General features: G+C 44.5%; 1 protein-coding gene across 7 annotated transcripts in view; it reads right to left on the bottom strand.

Annotated features, from left to right (window-relative positions):
• Positions 1–26,192, bottom strand: part of PHKB (phosphorylase kinase regulatory subunit beta) — a 168,673-nt gene that overhangs the window by 74,307 nt on the left and 68,174 nt on the right. For all 7 annotated transcript variants that reach the window (XM_077288747.1, XM_077288745.1, XM_077288751.1 and 4 more), the window contains one exon: positions 24,090–24,205. In XM_077288747.1, the coding sequence (XP_077144862.1) occupies positions 24,090–24,205 (116 nt within the window). The remainder of the gene's footprint in view (positions 1–24,089; positions 24,206–26,192) is intronic.

Below are 26,192 nucleotides of genomic sequence, written 5' to 3'. Positions count from 1 at the left end.
GTGAGACACAATGACGGACAGGTGAGGGATATAGTTTTTTTTTTTTAAATTTTCGTTTCATTACAGGAGATTGAGGGCTTCGGTGGAATTAGGCGAGGTTGTAAGTATGGTTTAAATAAGATTATTAAAGGAGTCTGTCTTTCTTTCAATTAATCAGAGAAAAGACGGAGACACAAAAGCGCAAATAGGTTCTTATCAAACGTTACACAGAGTGGCCCACCAAGAGAACTACTCACCTGGTGAGAGTGAAGGAAGGACATATATCAATGGCGGCTGCTGCAGATCCACAGGTCAGTGCAAGACCTGATTGAAACATACACTTAGGAGGGAAAAAAGGATCATCCCCGCGCTTCCGCAAGAAGAATTCCAAAAATTGTAGAGGTTTCAACGTGGTTTATTCTACACGTTTCAGGGTTCAGGTGACCCCTTCATCAGGATATACCACAAATATTGGTCAATAATAATTGGCGCTTTTCTTAAACCACAAAAAAATAAAAAAATAAATTGGTCTCGCCATAATTGTACCGATCCACAGAATCGTGTCACCAGGTCATTTTTACCACAGAATGATAAATAGGGGGGGGGGGGGGGGGGGAAACCACAGCAAAATAGTTTTTTGTTTTTTATTTCAATCATTTCAATGCACTGTGAAATATTTTTCCATTTTTTTTTTTCAGATTTGATGGTAAAATGAACAAAAATGAAAAATGGCTGCATTGGGAAGGGGTTAATGGGAGCGCTCCAGCATTTGGGGCTGTGGGAGGCATTTATGACACTCAGCCGCCCACCAGACAGGGAAGCAGAAACTTACCTCACAGCACAGGTATAACATATGATATCAGTTGTGTTTTCACATTTCAGGGCAGATTACATGAATAAAGACCAATAACTATGACATTTACCTCAGAAACCATTAATATCAGCACCATTCACCACAAGGAGAGAACTACCTGTGTCATCATTTAACTCAGGAGAATTTCCCGCCTAGAAATAGTACAAGGAAACCCGGTAGTTTCCGCAATGATTGCTGGGAGTCGTAGTTTAATAATCACTTCTGCGCATGAGATAACAGCAGATGTGAACTACAGTTCCCAGAATCCAATGCGTCACAAATGGTTTCTGGCAACTGTAGTCCAGAGAATGCAGTAACAAATGCTAGACAGGCACAGTTACACTACAAATCCTAGAAATCATTGCGTGATTAATTCTAGGCGTGAAATAGAGGTGGTTGATGAGGAGAGCTCTTTCACATGAGAGGAGGGTGGAGCTTATAATATGAGTGACTGCTGGGGCTTGTAGTTCCCCAGTAGACAAGGAGCCATTCTCCTCAAATTATATAGATGATGTTAGTCAGCTTTCAGCATCATGAATGTATAAATGTCACCATTATTATTATTAACCCCATCATGACCCAGCCTATTTTGACCTTAATGACCTGGCCGTTTTTTGAAATTCTGACCAGTGTCCCTTTATGAGGTAATAAATCAGGAACGCTTCAACGGATCCTAGCGGTTCTGAGTTTGTTTTTTCGTGACATATTGGGCTTCACGTTAGTAGTAAATTTATATTTCAATAATTTTTGCGTTTATTTGTGAAAAAAATGGAAATTTGGCTAAAATTTTGAAAATTTTGCAATTTTCAAATTTTGAATTTTTATTCTGTTAAATGAGAGAGTTATGTGACACAAAATAGTTAATAAATAACATTTCCCACATGTCTACTTTACATCAGCACAATTTTGGAAACAAATTTTTTTTTTGCTAGGAAGTTATAAGGGTTAAAATTTGACCAGTGATTTCTCATTTTTACAACAAAATTTACAAAACCATTTTTTTTAGGGACCACCTCACATTTGAAGTCATTTTGAGGGTTCTATATGGCTGAAAATACCCAAAAGTGACACCATTCTAAAAACTGCACCCCTCAAGGTGCTCACAACCACATTCAAGAAGTTTATTAACCCTTCAGGTGCTTCACAGCAGCAGAAGCAACATGTGAGGAAAAAATGAACATTTAACTTTTTAGTCACAAAAATTATGTTTTAGCAACAATTTTTTTATTTTCCCAAGGGTAAAAAGAGAAACTGGACCCGAAAAGTTATTGTACAATTTGTCCTGAGTACGCTGATACCCCATATGTGGGGGGGAACCACTGTTTGGGCGCACGACAGGGCTCGGAAGGGAAGGAGCGCCATTTGACTTTTTCAATGAAAAATTGGCTCCAATCTTTAGCGGACACCATGTCGCGTTTGGAGAGCCCCTGTGTGCCTAAACATTGGAGCTCCCCCACAAGTGACCCCATTTTGGAAACTAGACCCCCCAAGGAGCTTACCTAGATGCATAGTGAGCACTTTGAACCCCCAGGTGCTTCACAAATTGATCCTTAAAAAGAAAAAGTACTTTTTTTCACAAAAAAATTCTTTTAGCCTCAATTTTTTCATTTTTACATGGGCAACAGGATGAAATGGATCCTAAAATTTGTTGGGCAATTTCTCCTGAGTACACCGATGCCTCATATGTGGTCACAAACCACTGTTTGTGCACACGGCAAGGTTCGGAAAGGAAGGAGCACCATTTGACTTTTGAATGAAAAATTAGCTCCAATCGTTAGCGGACACCATGTCGCGTTTGGAGAGCCCCTGTATGCCTAAGCATTAGAGCTCCCCCACAAATGACCCCATTTTGGAAACTAGACCCCACAAGGAACTTATCTAGATGCATAGTGAGCACTTTGAACCCCAAGGTGCTTCACAAATTGATCCGTAAAAATGAAAAAGTACTTTTTTTTCACAAAAAATTTCTTTTAGCCTCAATTTGTTCATTTTCACATGGGCAACAGGATAAAATGGATCCTAAAATTTATTGGGCAATTTCTCCTGAGTACACTGATAGCTCACATGCGGGGGTAAACCACTGTTTGGGCACACGGCAGGGCTCGGAAGGGAAGGAGCGCCATTTGACTTTTTGAATGAAAAATTAGCTCCAATCGTTAGCAGACACCATGTCGCGTTTGGAGAGCCCCTGTGTGCTTAAACATTGGAGCTTCCCCACTTGTGACCCAATTTTGGAAACTAGACCTCCCATGGAACTAATATAGATGTGCGGTGACCACTTTAAACCCCCAAGTGCTTCACAGAAGTTTAACGCAGAGCCGTGAAAATAAAAAATAATTTTTATTTCCTTAAAAATTAATTTTTAGCCCGCAATTTTTTATTTTCACAAAAGTAACAGGAGAAATTGGACCACTATAGTTGTTGCCCAGTTTGTCCTGAGTACACTGATACTCCATATGTGGGGGTAAACCACTGTTTGGGCACATGTCAGGGCTCGGAAGGGAAGTAGTGACTTTTGAAATGCAGACTTTGATGGAATGGTCTGGGGGCATCATGTTGCGTTTGCAGAGCCCCTGATGTGCCTAAACAGTAGAAACCCCCCACAAGTGACCCCATTTTGGAAACTAGACCCCCCAAGGAACTTATCTAGATATGTGGTGAGCACTTTGAACCCCCAAGTGCTTCACAGAAGTTTACAACGCAGAGTCATGAAAATAAAAAATCATTTTTCTTTCCTCAAAAATGATGTTTTAGCAAGCAATTTTTTATTTTCACAAGGGTAACAGGAGAAAATGGACCCCAATAGTTGTTGCCCAGTTTGTCCTGAGTACACAGATACCCCATATGTGGGGGTAAACAACTGTTTGGGCACACGTCGGGGCTCGGAAGGGAAGTAGTGACTTTTGAAATGCAGACTTTGATGTACGGTAATGGTCTGCGGGCGTCACATTGCGTTTGCAGAGCCCCTGATGTGCCTAAACAGTAGAAACCCCCCCACACGTGACCCCATTTTGGAAACTAGACCCCCCAAGGAACTTATCTAGATATGTGGTGAGCACTCTGAACCCCCAAGTGCTTCACAGAAGTTTACAACGCAGTGCCGTGAAAATAAAAAATAATTTTCCTTTCCTCAAAAATTATGTTTTAGCAAGCAATTTTTTATTTTCACAAGGGTAGCAGGAGAAATTGGACCCCAATAATTGTTGCCCAGTTTGTCCTGAGCATGCTGTTACCCCATATGTGGGGGTAAACCACTACTTTGGGCGCACGTCGGGGCTCGGAAGGGAGGGAGCACCTTTTGACTTTTTGAATACAAGATTGACTGGAATCAATGGTGGCGCCATGTTGCGTTTGGAGACGCCTGATGTGCCTAAACAGTGGAAACCCCTCAATTCTAACGCCAACACTAACCTCAACACACCCCTAACCCCAACTCTAGCCATAACCCTAATCACAACCCTAACCCCAACACACCCCTAACCACAACCCCAACCCACCCCTAACCCTAATCCCAACCCTAACCCAACCCTATCCCCAACACACCCCTGACCCTAAACATAACCCTAACCACAGCCTAATCTTAACCCTATTTCCAACCCTAGCCCTAATTCCAACCCTAACTCTAAGGCTATGTGCCCACGTTGCGGATTCGTGTGAGATTTTTTCCCCACCATTTTTGAAAAATCCGCAGGAAAAAGGCACTACGTTTTACCTGTGGATTTACCGCGGATTTCCAGTGTTTTTTGTGCGGATTTCACATGCGGATTCCTATTGAGGAACAGGTGTAAAACGCTGCGGATTCCGCACAAAAAATTGACATGCTGCGGAAAATACAGCACAACGTTTCTGCGCGGTATTTTTCGCACCATGGGCACAGCGGATTTGGTTTGCCATAGGTTTACATGGTACTGTAAACCTGATGGGAAACTGCTACGAATCCGCAGCAGCCAATCCGCTGCGGATCCGCAGCCAAATCCGCACCGTGTGCACATAGCCTAATTCTAACCCTAACCCTAGTTCTAGCCCTAACCCTAGCCCTAGCCCTAGCGTAAAAAAAATAAATTAAAAAAAATAATTTATTTATTTTATTATTGTCCCTACCTATGGGGGTGATAAAGGGGGGGGGGGTTATTTATTATTTTTTTATTTTGATCGCTGTGATAGAACCTATCACAGCGATCAAAATGTACCTGTAACGAACCTGCCGGCCGGCATTTTGGAAGATGGCGGCGCCCATGGAGCACACGGACGGACACCGGGAGGGACACCGGAGGTCGGTAAGTATGAGGGGGGGGGAATCGGAGAGCGGGGGGAGGGATCAGACTGCGGGGGGAGCGGACAGGAGGACGGAGGGGAGCGGAGGACAGCAATTACAGGACGGAGGACAGTGGGGACAAGATTGGTGGCGGTGGAGGGGGGCCATCTCCAGCCATGACTGATGCTATTGCAGCATCAGCCATGGCTGGATTGTAATATTTCACCAATTTTCATTGGTGAAATATTACTATCGCGCTGATTGAAAGTGAAACGTCACTTTCAACAGCCAATCAGAGCGATCGTAGCCACGGGGGGGCGAAGCCAACCCCCCTGGGCTCAAGTACCACTCCCCCTGTCCCTGCAGGTTGGGTGAAATTACAGTTAACCCTTTCACCCGGCCTGCAGGAGCGCGATCCGACCATGATGCATATGCTGCGTCACAGGTCGGATTGGCACAGGTTTTCATGACGCATACGCTGCGTCAAAGGTCGGGAAGGGGTTAAGCACATTCGCTGTCGAAAGCGCCATCACATTTCTGATGCGCTGCGTTTTTATTACTCTTCTCATGATATTTCTCCATCTTTTAATAACTCTGCTGTTGCTATGGAATGGGCGTGACTATGTGGAGTGGGCGTGGCTATGCGGAGTGGGCGTGGTTTGATAATACACACATACATACATTCAGCTTTATATATACTTGACTTGATGTCACCTGACAATACAAAGGTGACATGAACCCCACTTGCCATCACTACAGGGTAAGTAGTTAGAACCATGCAAAGTGCCAGAATGGGCGCATCTAATAGATGCGCCTTTACTGGGCAGCTGCGGGATGCTGTTTTTAGGCTGGGGGGGCTATATCAATGGCCCCTTACCAGCCTGAGAATACCAGCCCTCAGCTGTGAGCTTTAGCAAGGCTGGTTATCAAAAAATGGGGGAGAACCCATGCAGTTTTTTTTTTATTATTATTTATTTAAATAATTTAACCCCTTCACCCCCAAGGGTGGTTTGCACGTTAATGACCGGGCCAATTTTTACAATTCTGACCACTGTCCCTTTATGAGGTTATAACTCTGGAACGCTTCAACGGATCTTGGCGATTCTGACTTTGTTTTCTCGTGACATATTGTACTTCATGATAGTGATAAAATTTCTTCGATATAATTTGTGTTTATTTGTGAAAAAAACGAATATTTGGCGAAAATGTTGAAAATTTCGCAATTTTCCAACTTTGAATTTTTATTCCCTTAAATCACAGACATTTGTCACGCAAAATACTTAATAAGTAACATTTCCCACATGTCTACTTTACATCAGCACAATTTTGGAACCAACATTTTTTTTTGTGATGGAGTTATAAGGGTTAAAAGTTGACCAGCAATTTCTCATTTTTACAACACCATTTTTTTTTTTAGGGACCACATCTCATTTGAAGTCATTTTGAGGGGTCTATATGATAGAAAATACCCAAGTGTGACACCATTCTAAAAACTGCGCCCCTCAAGGTGCTCAAAACCACATTCAAGAAGTTTATTAATCCTTCAGGTGTTTCACAGGAATTTTTTGGAATGTTTAAATAAAAATGAACATTTCACTTTTTTTCACAAAAAATTTATTTCAGCTCCAATTTGTTTTATTTTACTGTGGAGATCAGACTGAACCGGGGAATCCATTTTGTGTTCTTCCTTGAGAAATCTGGTATACAACAAGAAATATTTCTGCAAACTTGACATTTTCTTTGTTTTGTTAGTAATCACGCGCACATTCCTCCTTGATATTGTAGCTTTTTATCTACATGCCAAATAATTGTAACTTTTTCACTAGAATAAGATTTGCTTTGTAAGTGATTGTGAAATATGAGCGCTTGTGCGCATGTCTGTAAAATGTCTAAACTTTTTATCTATATAAAGAAGGGGGAGCGCCCAGTGAGGAGAGGCGCGGGCTCCAGGGCTATCCCTGTCTATGAACACACAACCTTTGTGCTGCGTGTTATTTATTTGGATCCCATCCAGGAAGCCAGGGACGGAGAAGGACTCAACATTACCAAGGGTAACAGGAGAAAATAGACCCCAAAATTTGTTGTACAATTTGTCCTGAGTACGCTGATACCCCATATGTGGGGGTAAACCACTGTTTGGGCGCATGGCAGAGCTCGGAAGGAAAGGAGCGCCATTTGACTTTTCAATGCAAAATTGACTGGAATTGAGATGGGACGCCATGTTGCATTTGGAGAGCCCCTGATGTGCCTAAACATTGAAACCCCCCACAAGTGACACCATTTTGGAAAGTAGACCCCCTAAGGATCTTATCTAGATGTGTGGTGAGCACTTTGACCCAACAAGTGCTTCACAGAAGTTTATAATGCAGAGCCGTAAAAATAAAAAATCATATTTTTTCACAAAAATGATCTTTTCGCCCACATTTTTTTATTTCCCCAAGGGTAAGAGAAGAAATTAGACCACAAAAGTTGTTGTGCAATTTGTCCTGAGTACGACGATACCCCATATGTGGGGGTAAACCACTGTTTGGGCGCATAGCAGAGCTCGGAAGGGAAGGAGCGCTATTTTACTTTTCAATGCAAAATTGACTGGAATTAAGATGGGATGCCATGTTGCGTTTGGAGAGCCCCTGATGTGCCTAAACATTAAAAACCCCCACAAGTGACACCATTTTGGAAAGTAGACCCCCTAAGGAACTTATCTAGATGTGTTTTGAGAGCTTTGAACCCCCAAGTGTTTCACTACAGTTTATAACGCAGAGCCGTGAAAATAAAAATTCCTTTTTTTTTTTTTTTTTCACAAAAATGATTTTTTTTCCCCCAGTTTTGTATTTTCACAAGGGTATCAGGATAAATTGGACCCCAAAAGTTGTTGTCCAATTTGTCCTGAGTACGCTGATACCCCATATGTGGGGGGGAACCACTGTTTGGGCGCATGACAGAGCTCGGAAGGGAAGGAGCGCCATTTGGAATGCAGACTTAAATGGATTGGTCTGCAGGCGTCACGTTGCATTTGCAGAGCCCCTGATGTACCCAAACAGTACAAACCCCCCACAAGTGACCCCATATTGGAAACTAGACCCCCCAAGGAACTTATCTAGATGTGTTTTGAGAGCTTTGAACCCCCAAGTGTTTCACTACAGTTTATAACGCAGAGCCGTGAAAATAAAAATTCCTTTTTTTTTTTCACAAAAATGATTTTTTTTCCCCCAGTTTTGTATTTTCACAAGGGTATCAGGATAAATTGGACCCCAAAAGTTGTTGTCCAATTTGTCCTGAGTACGCTGATACCCCATATGTGGGGGGGAACCACTGTTTGGGGGTGATGAAGGGGGGTTTGATTTACTTTTATAGCGGGTTTTTTAGCGGATTTTTATGATTGGCAGCCGTCACACACTGAAAGACGCTTTTCATTGCAAAAAATATTTTTTGCGTTACCACATTTTGAGAGCTGTAATTTTTCCATATTTGAGTCCACAGAGTCATGTGAGATCTTGTTTTTTGCGGGACGAGCTGACGTTTTTATTGGTAACATTTTCGTACACGTGACATTTTTTGATCGCTTTTTATTCCGATTTTTGTGAGGCAGAGTGATCAAAAACCAGCTATTCATGAATTTCTTTTGGGGGAGGCGTTTATACCGTTCCGCGTTTGGTAAAATTGATAAAGCAGTTTTATTCGTCGGGTCAGTACGATTACAGCGATATCTCATTTATATCATTTTTTTTATGTTTTGGCGCTTTTATACGATAAAAACTATTTTATAGAAAAAATAATTATTTTGGTATCGCTTTATTCTCAGGACTATAACTTTTTTATTTTTTTGCTGATGCTGTATGGCGGCTCGTTTTTTGCGGGACAAGATGATTTTTTCAGCGGTACCATGGTTATTTATATCAGTCTTTTTGATCGCGTGTTATTCTACTTTTTGTTCGGCGGTATGATAATAAAGCGTTGTTTTTTGCCTCGTTTTTTTTTTCTTTTCCTTACGGTGTTTACTGAAGGGGTTAACTAGTGGGGCAGTTTTATAGGTTGGGTCGTTACGGACGCGGCGATACTAAATATGTGTACTTTTATTGTTTTTTTTATTTTATTTAGCTAAAGAAATGTATTTATGGGAATAATATATATATTTTTTTCTTTATTTAGGATATTTTTTTTTTTTTTTACACACATGTGGGGAATTTTTTTTCTTACTTTTTTACTTTGTCCCAGGAAGGGACATTACAGATCATTGATCTGACAGTGTGCACAGCACTCTGTCAGATCGACGATCTGCTGTGCAGGGCTGCAGGCTTACCAATGCCTGCTCTGAGCAGGCACTCGGTAAGCCACCTCCCTCCCTGCAGGACCCGGATGCCGCGGCCATCTTGGATCCGGGACCTGCGGCGAGGAGGGAGGTAGGAGACCCTCGGAGCAACGTGATCACATCGCGTTGCTCCGGGGGTCTCAGGGAAGCCCGCAGGGAGCCCCCTCCCTGCGCGATGCTTCCCTATACCGCCGTTACACCGCGATCATGTTTGATCGCGGTGTGCCGGGGGTTAATGTGCCGGGGGCGGTCCGTGACCGCTCCTGGCACATAGTGCCGGATGTCAGCTGCGATATGCAGCTGACACCCGACCGCGATCGGCCGCGCTCCCCCCGTGAGCGCGGCCGATCGCGTATGACGTACTATCCCGTCGGTGGTCATACGGGCCCACCCCACCTTGACGGGATAGTACGTCTAATGTCAGAAAGGGGTTAAAAATATGGCGTGGGGACCCCTCTATTCTTGATAACCAGCCTTGCTTAAGCTGACAGCTGATGGTTGCAGCCCTCAGCTGTGAGTTTTGCCTGGCTGGTTACCAAAATTACAGGGGAACCCACGACAATTTATTTTTTTAATTACTTATTTACAGCACAGGAGCGGCTGATGAATACTCCCATCCAACGCTCCTGCTCTCGCCGTTATTAGCAGCAGCAGGTGTCGGATGATGGGAGCTGTAGTCCCATCAGCTGACACCAGTGACCGGAGGTAAACTTTATACCTCTGATCACAGCTGAGCGCTCATGCGGTCTTTTGACAGCATGGGAACTGCGGCTCTCTGAACGGCGGGGATGATTTCATCGCTGATCAGAAGTGGTGTTTGCCGCGCTGTCATGCACATTGCAAAAGAAAGCACAAAAACAAACCAGAACCTACAGCCAGCCATAATCATCAAGTAACAAAATACAAAAAAAAAAACAACATCAAATCACAATCGTTAAGCAGCACTAGCTAAGAAACATAACTACCGGTAATAAAGTAATCACAACCAACCACACAACAAATCACCACCAATAACTAATCACAGCAATATACAGGTCCTTCTAAAAAAATTAGCATATAGTGTTAAATTTCATTATTTACCATAATGTAATGATTACAATTAAACTTTCATATATTATAGATTCATTATCCACCAACTGAAATTTGTCAGGTCTTTTATTGTTTTAATACTGATGATTTTGGCATACAACTCCTGATAACCCAAAAAACCTGTCTCAATAAATTAGCATATTTCACCCGTCCAATCAAATAAAAGTGTTTTTTAATAACAAACAAAAAAAACATCAAATAATAATGTTCAGTTATGCACTCAATACTTGGTCGGGAATCCTTTGGCAGAAATGACTGCTTCAATGCGGCGTGGCATGGAGGCAATCAGCCTGTGACACTGCTGAGATGTTATGGAGGCCCAGGATGCTTCAATAGCGGCCTTAAGCTCATCCAGAGTGTTGGGTCTTGCGTCTCTCAACTTTCTCTTCACAATATCCCACAGATTCTCTATGGGGTTCAGGTCAGGAGAGTTGGCTGGCCAATTGAGCACAGTAATACCATGGTCAGTAAACCATTTACCAGTGGTTTTGGCACTGCGAGCAGGTGCCAGGTCGTGCTGAAAAATGAAATCTTCATCTCCATAAAGCATTTCAGCCGATGGAAGCATGAAGTGCTCCAAAATCTCCTGATAGCTAGCTGCATTGACCCTGCCCTTGATGAAACACAGTGGACCAACACCAGCAGCTGACATGGCACCCCACACCATCACTGACTGTGGGTACTTGACACTGGACTTCAGGCATTTTGGCATTTCCTTCTCCCCAGTCTTCCTCCAGACTCTGGCACCTTGATTTCCGAATGACATGCAAAATTTGCTTTCATCAGAAAAAAGTACTTGGGACCACTTAGCAACAGTCCAGTGCTGCTTCTCTGTAGCCCAGGTCAGGCGCTTCTGCCGCTGTTTATGGTTCAAAAGTGGCTTTACCTGGGGAATGCGGCACCTGTAGCCCATTTCCTGCACACGCCTGTGCACGGTGGCTCTGGATGTTTCCACACCAGACTCAGTCCACTGCTTCCTCAGGTTCCCCAAGGTCTGGAATCGGTCCTTCTCCACAATCTTCCTCAGGGTCCGGTCACCTCTACTCGTTGTACAGCGTTTTCTGCCACATTGTTTCCTTCCAACAGACTTACCATTGAGGTGCCTTGATACAGCACTCTGGGAACAGCCTATTTGTTGAGAAATTTCTTTTTGGGTCTTACCCTCTTGCTTGAGGGTGTCAATGATGGCCTTCTTGACATCTGTCAGGTCGCTAGTCTTACCCATGATGGGGGTTTTGAGTAATGAACCAGGCAGGGAGTTAGTTAATTAGTTGATTCAGAAGATTAGGGTAATAGGTCGTTTAGAGGACCTTTTCTTGATATGCTAATTTATTGAGACAGGTTTTTTGGGTTATCAGGAGTTGTATGCCAAAATCATCAGTATTAAAACAATAAAAGACCTGACAAATTTCAGTTGGTGGATAATGAATCTATAATATATGAAAGTTTAATTGTAATCATTACATTATGGTAAATAATGAAATTTAACACTATATGCTAATTTTTTGAGAAGGACCTGTATACAAAACAAAAAACAATAACCATACACAACTAGGAACACCCAAGAACCAGAACCAAACATATTAAAGAACCACAAGTAGTAACCAAATCACATCTAAAACTAAAATCACTTAAATATACCACAATACTCACAGTCCGCAGCAAATCACAGCAAACAGCTACTACCAAAGACATAAAAAATCCACAACAAGCAGCCAGAAAGGGCACCACCAAAATCTACCTACAACCTGGAATCCAACACAACCTAAGCAACCATAACTACTGCTCAACCACAGCCAAAACCGCAAATCTAACCAGGCCCCAACTGGAACAACCCAACAGTACCCACCCACCACCAAAACCACAAATCTAACCAGCCCATATCTGGAACAACCCAACAGTACCCACCCACCACCAAAACCACAAATCTAACCAGCCCATATCTGGAAAAACCCAACAGTACCCACCCACCACCAAAACCACAAACCTAACCAGACTATATCGGGAACAACCCAACAGTACCCACCCACAGCCAATACCACAAATCTACCCAGACTATAACTGGACAACCCAACAGTACCCAACCACAGCCAAAACCACAAATCTACCCAGACCATAACTGGAATAATCCAACAGTACCCAACCACAAATCTACCCAGACCAAAACTGCAAATCTAACCAGACCACAACTGGAACAACCCAACAGTACCCACCCACAACCAAAACCACAAATCTACCCAGACCATAACTGCAACAACCCAACAGTACCCAACCACAGAAGATACCACAACTGTAACCCAGACCATAACTGAATTAAACCAACAATCCCCAACCACAGCCAATACCACTAATCGACCCAGACCATAACTGCAACAAGCCAACAGTACTCAACCACAGCCAAAATCACTAATCTACTAAGACCATAACTGCAACAAGCCAACAGTATCCAACCACATCCAATATCACATATCTAACCAGACCATAACTGCAACAACCTAACAGTACCCAACCACAGCCAAAACCACAAATCTACCCAGACCATAACTGGAACAACGCAATAATACCCAAACACAGCGAAAACCACAAATCAACCGAGACCATAACTGGAACAATCCAACAGTACCCATCCACAGCCAATACCATAAATCTACCCAGACCATAACTGGAACAACCCAACAATACCCAACCACAGCCAAAACCACAAATCTACCAAGACGATAGCGAACAACACAACCAAAACCACAAATCTACCTAGACCATAACTGGAACAACCCAACAGTACCCACCCACAGCCAAAACCACAAATCTTACCAGACCATAACTGCAACAACCCAACAGTATCCAACCACAGCCAAAACCACAAATTAAGTGAGACCATAACTGGAACAATCCAACAGTACCCATCCACAGCCAATACCACATATCTACCCAGACCATAACTGGAACAACCCAGCAATACCCACCCACAGCCAAAACCACAAATCTACCCAGACCATAACTGGAACAACCCAGCAATACCCAACCACAGCCAAAACCACAAATCTATCAAGACGATAACGAACAACACAACCAAAACCATAAATCTTACCAGACCATAACTGAAATAACCCAACAGTATCCAACCATAGCCAAAACCACAAATCTACCCAGTCCATAACTGAAATAACCCAACAGTATCCAACCATAGCCAATACCACAAATCTACCCAGACCATAACTGCAACAACCCAACAGTACCCAACCAGAGGCAAAACCACAAATCTACCCATGCCATAACTGGAATAACCCAACAGTACCACAACCACAGCCAATATCACAAATAGCCACAACTACAGTCAGACATGCCCTACCACCATGGCACTGGCCAAACACCACTATGATCTCATAGCAGCGGTATTATTTCAGATGGGATTGGGATTTGTATATGTGACACCAAGAATAGTAATATAATCACTGCTGGTCTCAGGGCCGAGAGCCCATTTACTTTATCCGGTTTTGCTTTTATAGCTTCGGAGGCTCCATTAATATAAATGACAGTGGTAACAATGTTCTTTGTTTACCTGGGACAGCGCAGAGCGAGCGTCAGCACAAAGCCGCCAGTTATAAGTGGAGGCTCTGCTCGCTCTGTCCCATTTTTTATCTGCAGGCTGCGCACGAGAAGAAGCTAAAAGCACCGGACCCATATTTCTTGTAGCTTTAAATAGACCGTGCCGCGTACGACATAAACAACAGATGGAGCCTACACTTACTGGACTGACGTGGCAATAACAGATCTGCAGATAGCGGGGGCTGTAACATGGAGGCGCTCACTGCTCCACCAAACATCCTATGTACAGCACCAGATCACAGAGGTAAAGTCACAAGAGAAGACAAACACAGCAGAATGGGGAGTGCAGCTCTGGAGAATAATACAGGATGTAACCCAGGGTCAGTAATGTAATGCATGTACACAGTGACTGCACCAGCAGAATAGTGAGTACAGCTCTGGTGTATAATTCAGGATGTAACTCAGGATCGGTAATGTAATGTATGTACACAGTGACTGCAGCAGCAGAATGGTGAGTGCAGCTCTGGAGAATAATACAGGATGTAAGGCTGGTTTCACATTTGCGTTTAAAAACGCAGCGTTTAAAAAAAACGCAGGTGGTGAAAAAACGCATGTAAACGCGTGCAAAAGCTGCGTTTTTTAGACGCATGCGTTTTTGCATGCGGTAAAAAAAACGCGGCGTTTTGACGCGTTTACATGCGTTTTTTCATGCGTTTGCGTTTTTGAAACGCATGCTGAGAAGTGTGTGACAGCTGCCAATCATCAAAATCAACTAGAAAACCCACTATAAATAGAAATAGCTAGGGTTAGGGATAGGGTCAGGATCCCTAGGGTTAGGGTTAGTGTTAGGGGTAGGATCCCTAGGGTTAGGGTTAGGATCCCTAGGGTTAGGGGTAGGGTTAGTGTTAGGGGTAGGGTTAGGTTTAGGATCCCTAGGGTTAGGGTTAGTGTTAGGGGTAGGGTTTGGCTCCCTAGGGTTTGGGTTAGGGGTAGCTTTTTATTAGAAGAATGTCCTGGTCACCAGGTCACTGATAAGCCACCGCCCACCATCAAGGTGATAAAGGGATCCAAACCCTAACCCTACCCCTAACCCTAGGGATCCTAGGGACCATAGGGATGTTGACCTGGTGACCAGGACATTCTTCTAATAAAAAGCTTTGTTCAATGTGGACACCCCAAGATATACGGTATTGCTATAGAGTACTAAAAATATTAACTCGTAGAGTATTCACTGTCATATTGTTAGGGTTAGGGTTAGGATCCCTTTATCACCTTGATGGTGGGGGGTGGCTTATCAGGGTGTATTCTTGTTTTTTTCTATAAAAACGCATGCGTTTTTAACGCAAGCAAACGCATGTGCTTAAAAACGCATGCGTTTACATAGACAACAATACGTTTTTGCGTTTTGCGGCAAAAAGACGCCTCTAGAAATTACTACATGTTGCATTTCTGCGACAGAACACATGCAGCAAAAAAACGCATGCGTCGTTAAACGCGGCCAAACGCGTAGAAAAAAAAAGCATGCGTTTTTAATGTTAAACATAGGGAAAAAAAACGCATGCGTTTTTTTCTGTACAAACGCTGCAGATCAAAACGCAAGTGTGAAACCAGCCTAACTCAGGATCAGTAATGTAATGTATGTACACAGTGACTGCACCAGCAGAATAGTGAGTGCAGCTCTGGGGTATAATACAGGATGCAACTCAGAATCAGTAATGTAATGTATGTACACAATGACTGCACCAGCAGAATAGTGAGTGCAGCTCTGGAGCATAACACAGGATGTAACTCAGGATCAGTAATGTAATGTACGTACACAGTGACTGCACCAGCAGACTAGTGAGTGCAGCTCTGGAGTATAATACAGGAGGTAACTCAGGACCAGTAATGTAATGTATGTACACAGTGACTGCACCAGCAGAATAGTGAGTGCAGCTCTGGAGTATAATACAGGAGGTAGGTCACGATCAGCAATGTAATCTATGTACACAGTGACTGCACCAGCAGAATAGTGAGTGCAGCTCTGGAGTACGACTATCTGGCGTTAGTTAGGAGTCTCGGCTTGTTATACATTCCGCATCTTTGTCAGTACAGGCAATAATTAAGGGATTGAGCCCGTGTTTCCTGCACAGAGTGAATAACAGATGTGTTTCATTTCTGGGTCTTTTTACTGTTGGCTTGCTGTTTCTTTAAGACGGTGTGCAGAGCTCGCCTTAATTCAGTAGTTTTTTTCTTTTTTTTTTAACAGAAGTTTCTCGGTTTGATGTTGAGGCATTAAAACCTCATCTAACAGATTCGCAGCAAACTGACATTTAAATGTATTGTACGCGACTCCTGGTGACGGCGAGGACATGTTATGCTGTAATCAGAAAACAGATACAACTCTGCCATAAAGTGACTATTACAAGCCATTCAGTCTCTTTACATTGCAGCCAATGCTCTAAGACCTGCAGCTATTCCGCAAACAGATACATCAAGAGACCAAAGCAGCTTCGTCTGCGCGTCACAAACACGTCTACAAGCCGCTCGCCTGAAAAATTAAAATTCATCCCGGGAGAGTAGAAATTTCCCATCACGCACGCAGCGACCGGATCCAATATCTGCAAACAACAAAGCAGCGATGCAGACGCTTCACTTATCCGCACTCATCTCCTGCAAGATCATTCTACTCCAGTCACACCCAAAGCTGCAGAAAACATTCCTGGGACCATGTAATTCTATGCCCACTGCTGCACGAGCATTTGTCACACATCACTGGGGGTCTAACTGGTCGCCGGAATGGGGACCCTGAATCCTGATCATCCCAACAGCAAGGACGAGTCTGAATGGGGTGGGAGTCGAGCTCGTGTCCAGCTTCACCAGGATTCCTGGCAGTTGGTGAAGATCGCAGCGATCGGACTCCGCATTTACCAAAGATTTCAGTCTTTTATTACTTGACATGTACTGCGATACCAAATACTGCACCAGATGCTGAACCAGCAGAAGGCGTCAGGGAGCGGTGAAGCTGTACAGACTCGCCGATAACAGGAAAGCAGCGCTTTTTATGGCAGCTTTTCACCTGTTCAGTAGTAGATTGCTACTGGTTTCCTCTTAGCTATCAGAATCCAGGAGGTGACAATTTAGTGATGCCGTCCTGCTTGTTCAGTGTCTTGTACGAGGCGTGCAATAACCAGACTGGAGGGCGAGACCTGCTGAAAGCACCAACACGTGAAGCCAACTCATTTCTAACTTGCTCCAATGAGATTTACAGATTTCCATTACATGAAACCTCAGATAGTCCATGAGCCGGGCCAGATATCGGTACCACCCGGAGTGACTAATTTTCTTTGGTATTTTTAGGTAGATGCATGTCTGTAGTTTATTTTTTGATATGATAGCCCTTACATATACGTAGCTTATTAACCCCTTCAGCCCTAGGCCTATTTGTACCCAAGTGCCTAAGCCAATCTGACCTGTGCCACTTCATGGGCTAATAACTTTGGAACGCTTTCACCTATCCAAGCCATTCTGAGATTGTTTTCTCGTGACATATTGTACTTCACGTCAGTGCTAAATGGGAGTCAATATATTTTACCTTTCTATATAAAAAAATGCTAAATATTCGGAAATTTTGGAAAAATCGGCAATTTTTTAACTTTGAAATTCTCTGCTTTTTACAAAAATACTGATACCCCCCATAATAGTTATTAATTTACACTCCCCACATGTTTACTTCATATTGGCATCATTTTGAAAATGAAACCTTATTGTTTTACGACGTAATAGGGCTTATAGTTTTATGCGCAATTTTTCACATTTACAGCAAAACCCACTTTTCAAAGGACCAAGTCACTTCTGAAGTCACTTTAAGGGGCTTACATAACAGAAACCACCCATAAATTACCCCATTTTGCAAACTACACCCCTCAAGCTGTTCAAAACTCATTTTTAAAAACTGTTAACCCTTTAGGTGTTCCACAGGAATTTTAGCAGAATGAAGGCGAAATTTCAAAATTTCATTTTTTTTCCAGATATTACATTGTAATCCAATTTTACCTGCAACCTAGCAAGGGTTAACGGCAAACCCAAACTTGGTTACCCTAATTCTGCAGTTTATAGAAACACCCCACATGTACTCGTAAACTAAAGTATGGGCACACAGCACAGCTCAACACGGAAGGAGCGCTATGTGGTTTTTGGGTGGCGGATTCACTGGAAGAAATCTAGGGGGCCATGTCACATTTGAAGGCTGCCTGAGGTACACCCACAGTGGAAACCCCAAAAAGTGACCCTATTTTGGAAACTACACCCCCAAGGAATCTTTTAGGGGGTATAGTGACCACTTTGACCCAACCAGTGTTTCACAGTAGTTGGAAACACTTGGTTGAGAAAATGGAAAAAGTGCATTTTTTACATGAAGGTGTCATTTTAGGCTCATTTTTTTATTTTTAAGAGGTGTACCAGCAAAAAATGCACCCCACTATTTGTTCACCAATCTCTCCCGAACACAACAACACCCGATATGTTGTCGTACACTGCAGTATTGGGGAACGGCAGGCCTCGGAAGGGAAGGAGCGCCAAATGACTTTTGGAGTGCAAATTTTACTGGAAGAAATCTAGGGGGCTATGTCACATTTGAAGACACCCTGAGGTGCCCCAACACACGCACACACACTGACACATACACGTTCTGTGCTGAACAGGACTCTCCGGTCTTCTCTGCAGAGCTCCTATCTCCCTCTGCTTGCATGGAAAAACTTCCTTCCATGGCTAGAAGAAAACCATGCAAGGGACCTTCACCATCTGGATGAAACACTGAAGAACATCACAAACTTTCGCATCAGTGTGTCGCAGGGATCCTTCGAAAAGCTCTTGGATAATGAATCTTGCACACTTACCCTGAAGCTCTTTCAAGTTTATCTTGAGACCCTCAGAAATGAACAACTCTCAGCATTCTGGATGTCATACTTGGACATGGTCGAGACCATGCTGGCCCTGGTTCGAGCTTCAAGAGAAGGCAACTGGATGCTTCACCTAGGAGCAATCCGACAGATGATACCATGGTGTTTTGCCTATGACAAGGTCAACTATGCCCGATACCTAACCTATTACTATGCCACAATGTCTCGGCTGCCCATAGAACACCCAGAGGTCCATGAATACTTCATGCAAGGTGGCTTTTCGGTCCAGATCGGTAGCAAGAATCCTTTTGGACGAATTCCTGTGGACCAGACCATTGAAGAGACAATCAACAAAGACACCCAGACACCAGGGGGCACAAAAGGCTTCAGCCTCAAAGTTGGAGCTGTTTCCAGGTTCTACCTGACATCAGAGTACCGCAGTATGTACTTGAGGCAGCTGAGGGCCCTGGTAGGCCAACAATATACTGACTTCAGCCATTCAGACCTACAGGTGTCTAGGATTAGAAGAGATGAAGCCGATGTCCAATCTTTCGTTCAACTGCTGGAGACAGGTTGGGTGAACCCCTTCAACAAAGAGCATAATGGTGAACTTATCAGTTTGTCAACAGCGACTGTAGCACCACCAGATGTAGCCAAAGACCTTCAAGGGGCATACAGTATAGGAGAGGATGCATATCAAACATTCAAGGATGAGCGTTTGGGTACCGATAAGCCAACTACATTGTTTCATGACAAGATGACGAAGAACAAACTTAAAACGTTCTCTAACATCCAAATGAAGACACGCAGACAAGGTCTTGGCAAGGAGGTAATTTTGAAGGCTGACAGAAACCTATTTGGCCAGATGATACTTGTAGCTGAGAACAGAAAGCTACAAATGAGTGATGTCTTGACTCATCCCCTGGGTCCATTGCCATGGGCACTTGCCAATGGTGATGGGTCTATCCGCAAGACCAACAAGGCTGCCCTCGCAAGGGAGTTGGAGAGGAATGCTCGTCCTGCAGAAGTGATCCCCGAGCCCTCTGCAACCATCATTGATGGGATGAGCCTGGTTCAGAAACTGAAGGGAAACAATGCAACATTTGGCCAGCTAGCAGGCACAGCAATGAGTCGCGCTATCCATGAGGGTGCTAAGAGCAAGCGCATTGATATTGTCTTTGACGTCTACAAGGAGACATCCATCAAAGATACAGAAAGAGTCAACAGATATGAAGGCACAGGGATCCATTTCAAGAACATTCAACATGGGCACAACATCCAGCAGTGGAAAAAGCTTCTAAGTAGTTCCTCCAACAAGGCAAGTCTCATAAAGTTTCTGGTAGAAGAATGGAAGGCGAAACACCACAGGGAGAAGCTTGAGGAGAAGGAGCTGTATGTCACATGTGAGCAGCTCTGCTTTAAGATCACCAAAGAACAGTGGGAAGAGGCTGCTGACCTTAAGTCAAATCAAGAAGAAGCAGACACACGCCTCCTTCTCCATGCTCTTCATGCAGCAGAATCTGGTTACAAGTCGGTCATCATCACTTCGGAGGATACTGATGTCATGGTCCTGTGTCTGGGCATGTGCCACAAAATCCCATCCCACCTGTTCCAGAAATGCGGTACACAGAACCGGACAAGATTCCTGGATATCACCACTCTGAGCCGAACATTGGGAGGCAGCGTATGTGATTCATTGATTGGTATGCATGCATTTACAGGCTGTGACACCGTCAGTGCATTCGCTGGCCGTGGGAAGATGACGACACTCAAGCAGTTGAAGATGAACAAGACATACCAGGATGCCTTTCAGGAAGTTGGTCGTTCATGGGAAGTGTCTACCGAACTTTTTGAGAAGTTACAGGAAATCACCTGCCACATGTACCTGCCAACTACCCAAACAACTGAGGTAAACAGGCTCCGTTATCAGCTGTTCTGTGCCAGACGTGGAGTGGTAGAGTCAAGTCAACTCCCTCCTTGCCAGGACTGCCTTTTCATGCATGCACTGCGTGCAAACTACCAGGCTGCGATCTGGAGGAGAAGTCTGCAGAGCCAGCCATGGGTTGCAAACCCAACAGACTGCGGTTGGATGATAGATAACGACGGAAAGCTTGTTGTCAAGTGGATGCAAGGGGCACCAGCACCAGAAGCTATTATACAGCTACTGTCCTGCAAGTGTGTGCGGTCATGTGAACTTCCTCAGTGTACTTGCCTCAGCAATGGCCTGAAGTGCACAGACATGTGCAGATTACAGACATGCCAGAACAAGGGTACTGAAGACGAGCCAGTAGAACAACAGTCAGATTCAGAGTCCGATGTTGAAGATATTATGGAGTAACATATATATATATATATATATATATATATATATATATATATATATATATATATGCACATGACATGTTCAGTGTGTATTTACATAACTTGGATTAAATTTTGTTACAAATACTACATCTAGTCACTCCGGGTGGTACCGATATCGTCATATTTGGTTCTTGGCTCATGCTAAAATTCCTGTGGAACACCTAAAGGGTTAACAGTTTTTAAAAATGAGTTTTGAACAGCTTGAGGGGTGTAGTTTGCAAAATGGGGTAATTTATGGGTGGTTTCTGTTATGTAAGCCCCTTAAAGTGACTTCAGAAGTGACTTGGTCCTTTGAAAAGTGGGTTTTGCTGTAAATGTGAAAAATTGCGCATAAAACTATAAGCCCTATTACGTCGTAAAACAATAAGGTTTCATTTTCAAAATGATGCCAATATGAAGTAAACATGTGGGGAGTGTAAATTAATAACTATTATGGGGGGTATCAGTATTTTTGTAAAAAGCAGAGAATTTCAAAGTTAAAAAATTGCCGATTTTTCCAAAATTTCCGAATATTTAGCATTTTTTTATATAGAAAGGTAAAATATATTGACTCCCATTTAGCACTGACGTGAAGTACAATATGTCACGAGAAAACAATCTCAGAATGGCTTGGATAGGTGAAAGCGTTCCAAAGTTATTAGCCCATGAAGTGGCACAGGTCAGATTGGCTTAGGCACTTGGGTACAAATAGGCCTAGGGCTGAAGGGGTTAATAAGCTACGTATATGTAAGGGCTATCATATCAAAAAATAAACTACAGACATGCATCTACCTAAAAATACCAAAGAGAATTAGTCACTCCGCTTGGTACCGATATCGTCAAATTTGGTTCTTGGCTCATGGACTAAGAGGCCAACTTCCAAAAACAGTAATTGCAGGATATGACATCAGGGCAGCAAAACCCCCAACCCGGAGCAGCATCCAATGCACCAAGTCAATTTGTTCTCTGGAAACTAATTGTCTTTCCGGTACAGATACAAGATAATCCCACTGCTGCAGGTCTCGGATCCATTTACTGTCCTTGAGTCACTTGTTTGCAGTTTACAGTAATCATGATACCTGCCAGTGGTCTTCAAGACTTCACCTGCTTGTCTGCGACTTCCAGTAACCTCACTAACTGCCAGTGGTCTTCAAGACTTCACCTGCTTGTCTGCGACTTCCAGTAACCCCACTATCTGCCAGTGGGCTTCAAGACTTCACCTGCTTGTCTGCGACTTCCAGTAACCCCACTAACTGCCAGTGGTCTTCAAGACTTCACCTGTTTGTCTGCAGTTTTCAGTAACCATGCTACAAGCCAGTGGTCTTCAGGACTACACCCGCTTGTCTGCGACTTCCAGTAACCATGCTACAAGCCAACGGGCTTCAGGACGTCACCTGCTTGTCTGTGACTTCCAGTAACCATGCTACCTGCCAGTGGTGTTCAGGACTTCACCTGCTGGTCTGCGGTTTCCAATAACCCTGCTACATGTCAGTTGCCTCCAGGGCCCCTTCAAGACTTTTTCTCTATGTGTCCGCCAGTGGTTTCCTAGAAGTCTTCCAGATCCCTTTAAGGCTTAGTTTGCCTTAAATAACTGTATCTGTTTCCAGAGTGCAACACTCGCCTGCTGCATAGATGCCCGTATGCCCACCCAGACCTTGGGCTTAGAGGATCCACCTCACCTACTGTGCCCGCTTTCTGTAACATGAAGAAGCAGAAAGGACAACTGAGGGTGTTACAATTACACCCGGCCTGGACAATCCTCTGTGAGCTGAATACAATCTCTCCTGCATCAACACTTTGTTACAATGTATCATGTACAAGTGTAAAAGAGCCAACTTGCGAATCTATAGGTGAAACTACAACTCCCAGCATGCCCTTACGGACGTACAGCTGGAATACTCCTGTAATTGAGGCTGTTATGCACTGCGGCAAACCTGCAGCTGTTAGAAGTACCAGGTCCTACTCGCTGACAGCAAGCAGAAAAATGTATTTGACAAAGCCTTAGATGCCCCTTTTTACCGGCAGTCCTATGTAAACCCACCGCCAACCCGAACTCAAGTACTGAATGAGAAACTAGGTTCTGCTGCAAGCTGCAACTGCACCTTGTATTATCAGAAGGGAAGGACCAGTGGGACGAAATTTTCATAGGAAGTGACAGAGGCGCTGAGTGAGGTGTGAGCAGAATGAGTTACGACGGCGGTAATGTGACTGGTTACGTGTACATCCATCAGCGGTGACATCCTAATACACGGGACGGCGGCGATTAACTCGGCTGCCGCGCTCAACTCTCATCAGCCTTCATTGTTTAATTATGATGCTTAATATCTGTGAGCTGAAGGCGCTTCCATCACGCGGCCGCCATCGACAGCAACCGACAGCTTTGTTCACTTTATAGGGAGGAGAATGTGACAGCGAGACTCATCATCTGCTACAATGTGTCACCCGTGGGGGGTTACCCTTTAATAAGGGCAGTCGTGGGGTCCCCTTTAAGGCCACAAGCTATAAATTAAAGGACAGATGTCACCCGGCATCCGAGTCTCATTACTGAGTGCAGAGTCCCCTTTAATTTCTGGATGATGGGAGTGATGCTGCACCCAGGACAATTATAAAGCTAAAAACAAATGAAATAAAGCAGAACCTGATTATCCCTGAGCCGGAGGGGCCGAATCCGAGCCGCTCACTTCATCTCCTCATTACCCGGATCTGCTAATCCAATCTATTTATACAGAGCGGCCATAAAGCTCGCCATGAGGAATAATAGGCAAATCAAATGGGGCTAAGACTTAATTAGTTCATCAATGTGAAGAAATAATGAAATGCGTCGAGCGCACATACCTGGAATGTAACTCTGTGCTGCCATTGTTGTATTTGCTGCCTCTCTCCCAGATCCCAAAGTCAGGCACTCGGTACGCTCGCTCCACGCAGAAGACCAGGTTCTGGATGAAGGACACCTGGAACGAGAGTCAGGATAATGAGGGCAATGGGGGAGTGCGCAAGGATTGTGGGGATGGGGGGTGGTAGAGCGCAAGGATCAGGGGGAGGAGAAAGCGAAAGGAGAGGGGGGGAGGAGAGGGCAAAAGGAGAGGGGGGAGGAGAGGGCAAAAGGAGAGGGGGGAGGAGAGGGCAAAAGGAGAGGGCGCAAGGATCGGGGGATAGGGCGCAAGGATCGGGGGAGAGGGCGCATGGATCGGAGGAGAGGGCGCAAGGATCGGGGGAGAGGGCGCAAGGATCGGGGGAGAGGGCGCAAGGATCGGGGGGAGGAGAGGATGAAAGGTCCGGGGGGGGGGGGGGGGAGGAGAGGGCGAAAGGAGAGGGGGGGAGGAGAGGGCGAAAGGAGAGGGGGGGAGGAGAGGGCGAAAGGAGAGGGGGGGAGGAGAGGGCGCGAGGAGAGGGGGGGAGGAGAGGGCGCAAGGATCGGGGGAGAGGGCACAAGGATCGGGGGAGAGGGCGCAAGGATCGGGGGAGAGGGCGCAAGGATCGGGGGAGAGGGCGCAAGGATCGGGGGAGAGGGCGCAAGGATCGGGGGAGAGGGCGCAAGGATCGCAGGTGAAGCCCAGGAGGATAAGACCATTTACAACATTATATAAAAAAATGGAAAGCTACAGAAAAAACATGAAGCCAAGAAGGGAGAAGGCAGGTGATGAGCACGAAAAGTGAGGAGAGGTAAAGGGCTAAGAAACCAAGAGACAATGAGGCGATTAGCTTATATCAACATAGCTGACAAAATGAAACTGGGAGCAGGCCGACAATTACATAGGACAACTGGGCATATATGATAATCAATGGTGCCACAGACCCGAAAAGACATAGGGGACACGGGCCAAGAGCCCAAAAACGCAAAGGTCACCCGGGCCAAGACCCCAAAAATGCACAGGGCACCCGGGCCAAGAGTCCAAAAAAACACAGGGAACCTGGGCCAAGAGCCCAAAATGGCACAGGGAACCCGGGCCAAGAGCCCAAAAAGACACAAGGCACACGGCCTAGAGCCCAAAAAGGCACAGGGCACACGGGCCTAGAGCCCATAAAGACACAGGGTGCACGAGGGGAAAAAAAAATCAAACTGAAATTAGAAATAAAAAAGAAAACTGCTGCAAATATACAAAGTGCAGCATCCCACCACATCCAGCTGCAGGTACGCAGGACCCATTGTCATTATATGAGTGGGCACCCGGATCTGCAGACTCCGCCGAGACTGACACGAGAACCTCAGCTGCAAGACTTCATGACTGCCAGACAGCGAGAACAAGACTGAACGAAGATGGAGAGGATCACAAGAAAAGAAAATGGAAGCGACAAGTATTGAAAGACAAAGTGGAGGACAAAGTAGAGCATGATTGAGAAATCAAAGGGGAACGTGCCGGAGAGCGGGATGAAAGGACGACGGCAAAAATCTTCCTCCTCCGGATATCAGAACATCAGCTCTGGATAATTAAGTGATGAAGAAAGTGATCAAAGAGAAGCAGAATCTGATGCAACCTGCAGAGAGCGGAGAACTACAGCTCTGCTCCAGGAGACATCATTGAGCCGACGAGGGAGAGGAACACGGCGGGAGCCAAAGCCAGCCGATCCCAAAATATAGCAGCAGTCACTGCAAGGGGGCGAAACAGGCAGCGCAGCACGGACCCGGTCATAGCAGGCGTGAAAAGAAGCCCACAAGCTTAATGACATAGCAGATTAGTGAGCGCAGCTCTGGAGTATAATACAGGATGGATCGCATGATCAATGCAAGATAAGAAAAGAATTTCAAAAAATCTTCATTGTGTTCAGGGCCCTCTGGTCCACAGATGTGTGTGGTATTGAAGCTTAGTTCCCATTCATATTGTTGGGGATGAAGTGCAATACAAGAAACAACCTAAAAACGAGATACATTCATGTTTTTGGAGAAGAAATATATAAAGAACAGACCTTTGTTGGGATCCTGGACAGGATTATTAATCC

This window comes from Ranitomeya variabilis, chromosome 2, assembly GCF_051348905.1.
Source record: "Ranitomeya variabilis isolate aRanVar5 chromosome 2, aRanVar5.hap1, whole genome shotgun sequence".
Classification (NCBI taxonomy): Eukaryota; Metazoa; Chordata; class Amphibia; order Anura; family Dendrobatidae; genus Ranitomeya; species Ranitomeya variabilis.
Note: the sequence above shows the minus strand (reverse complement) of the source record. Positions and strands in the feature narration are given on the sequence as shown.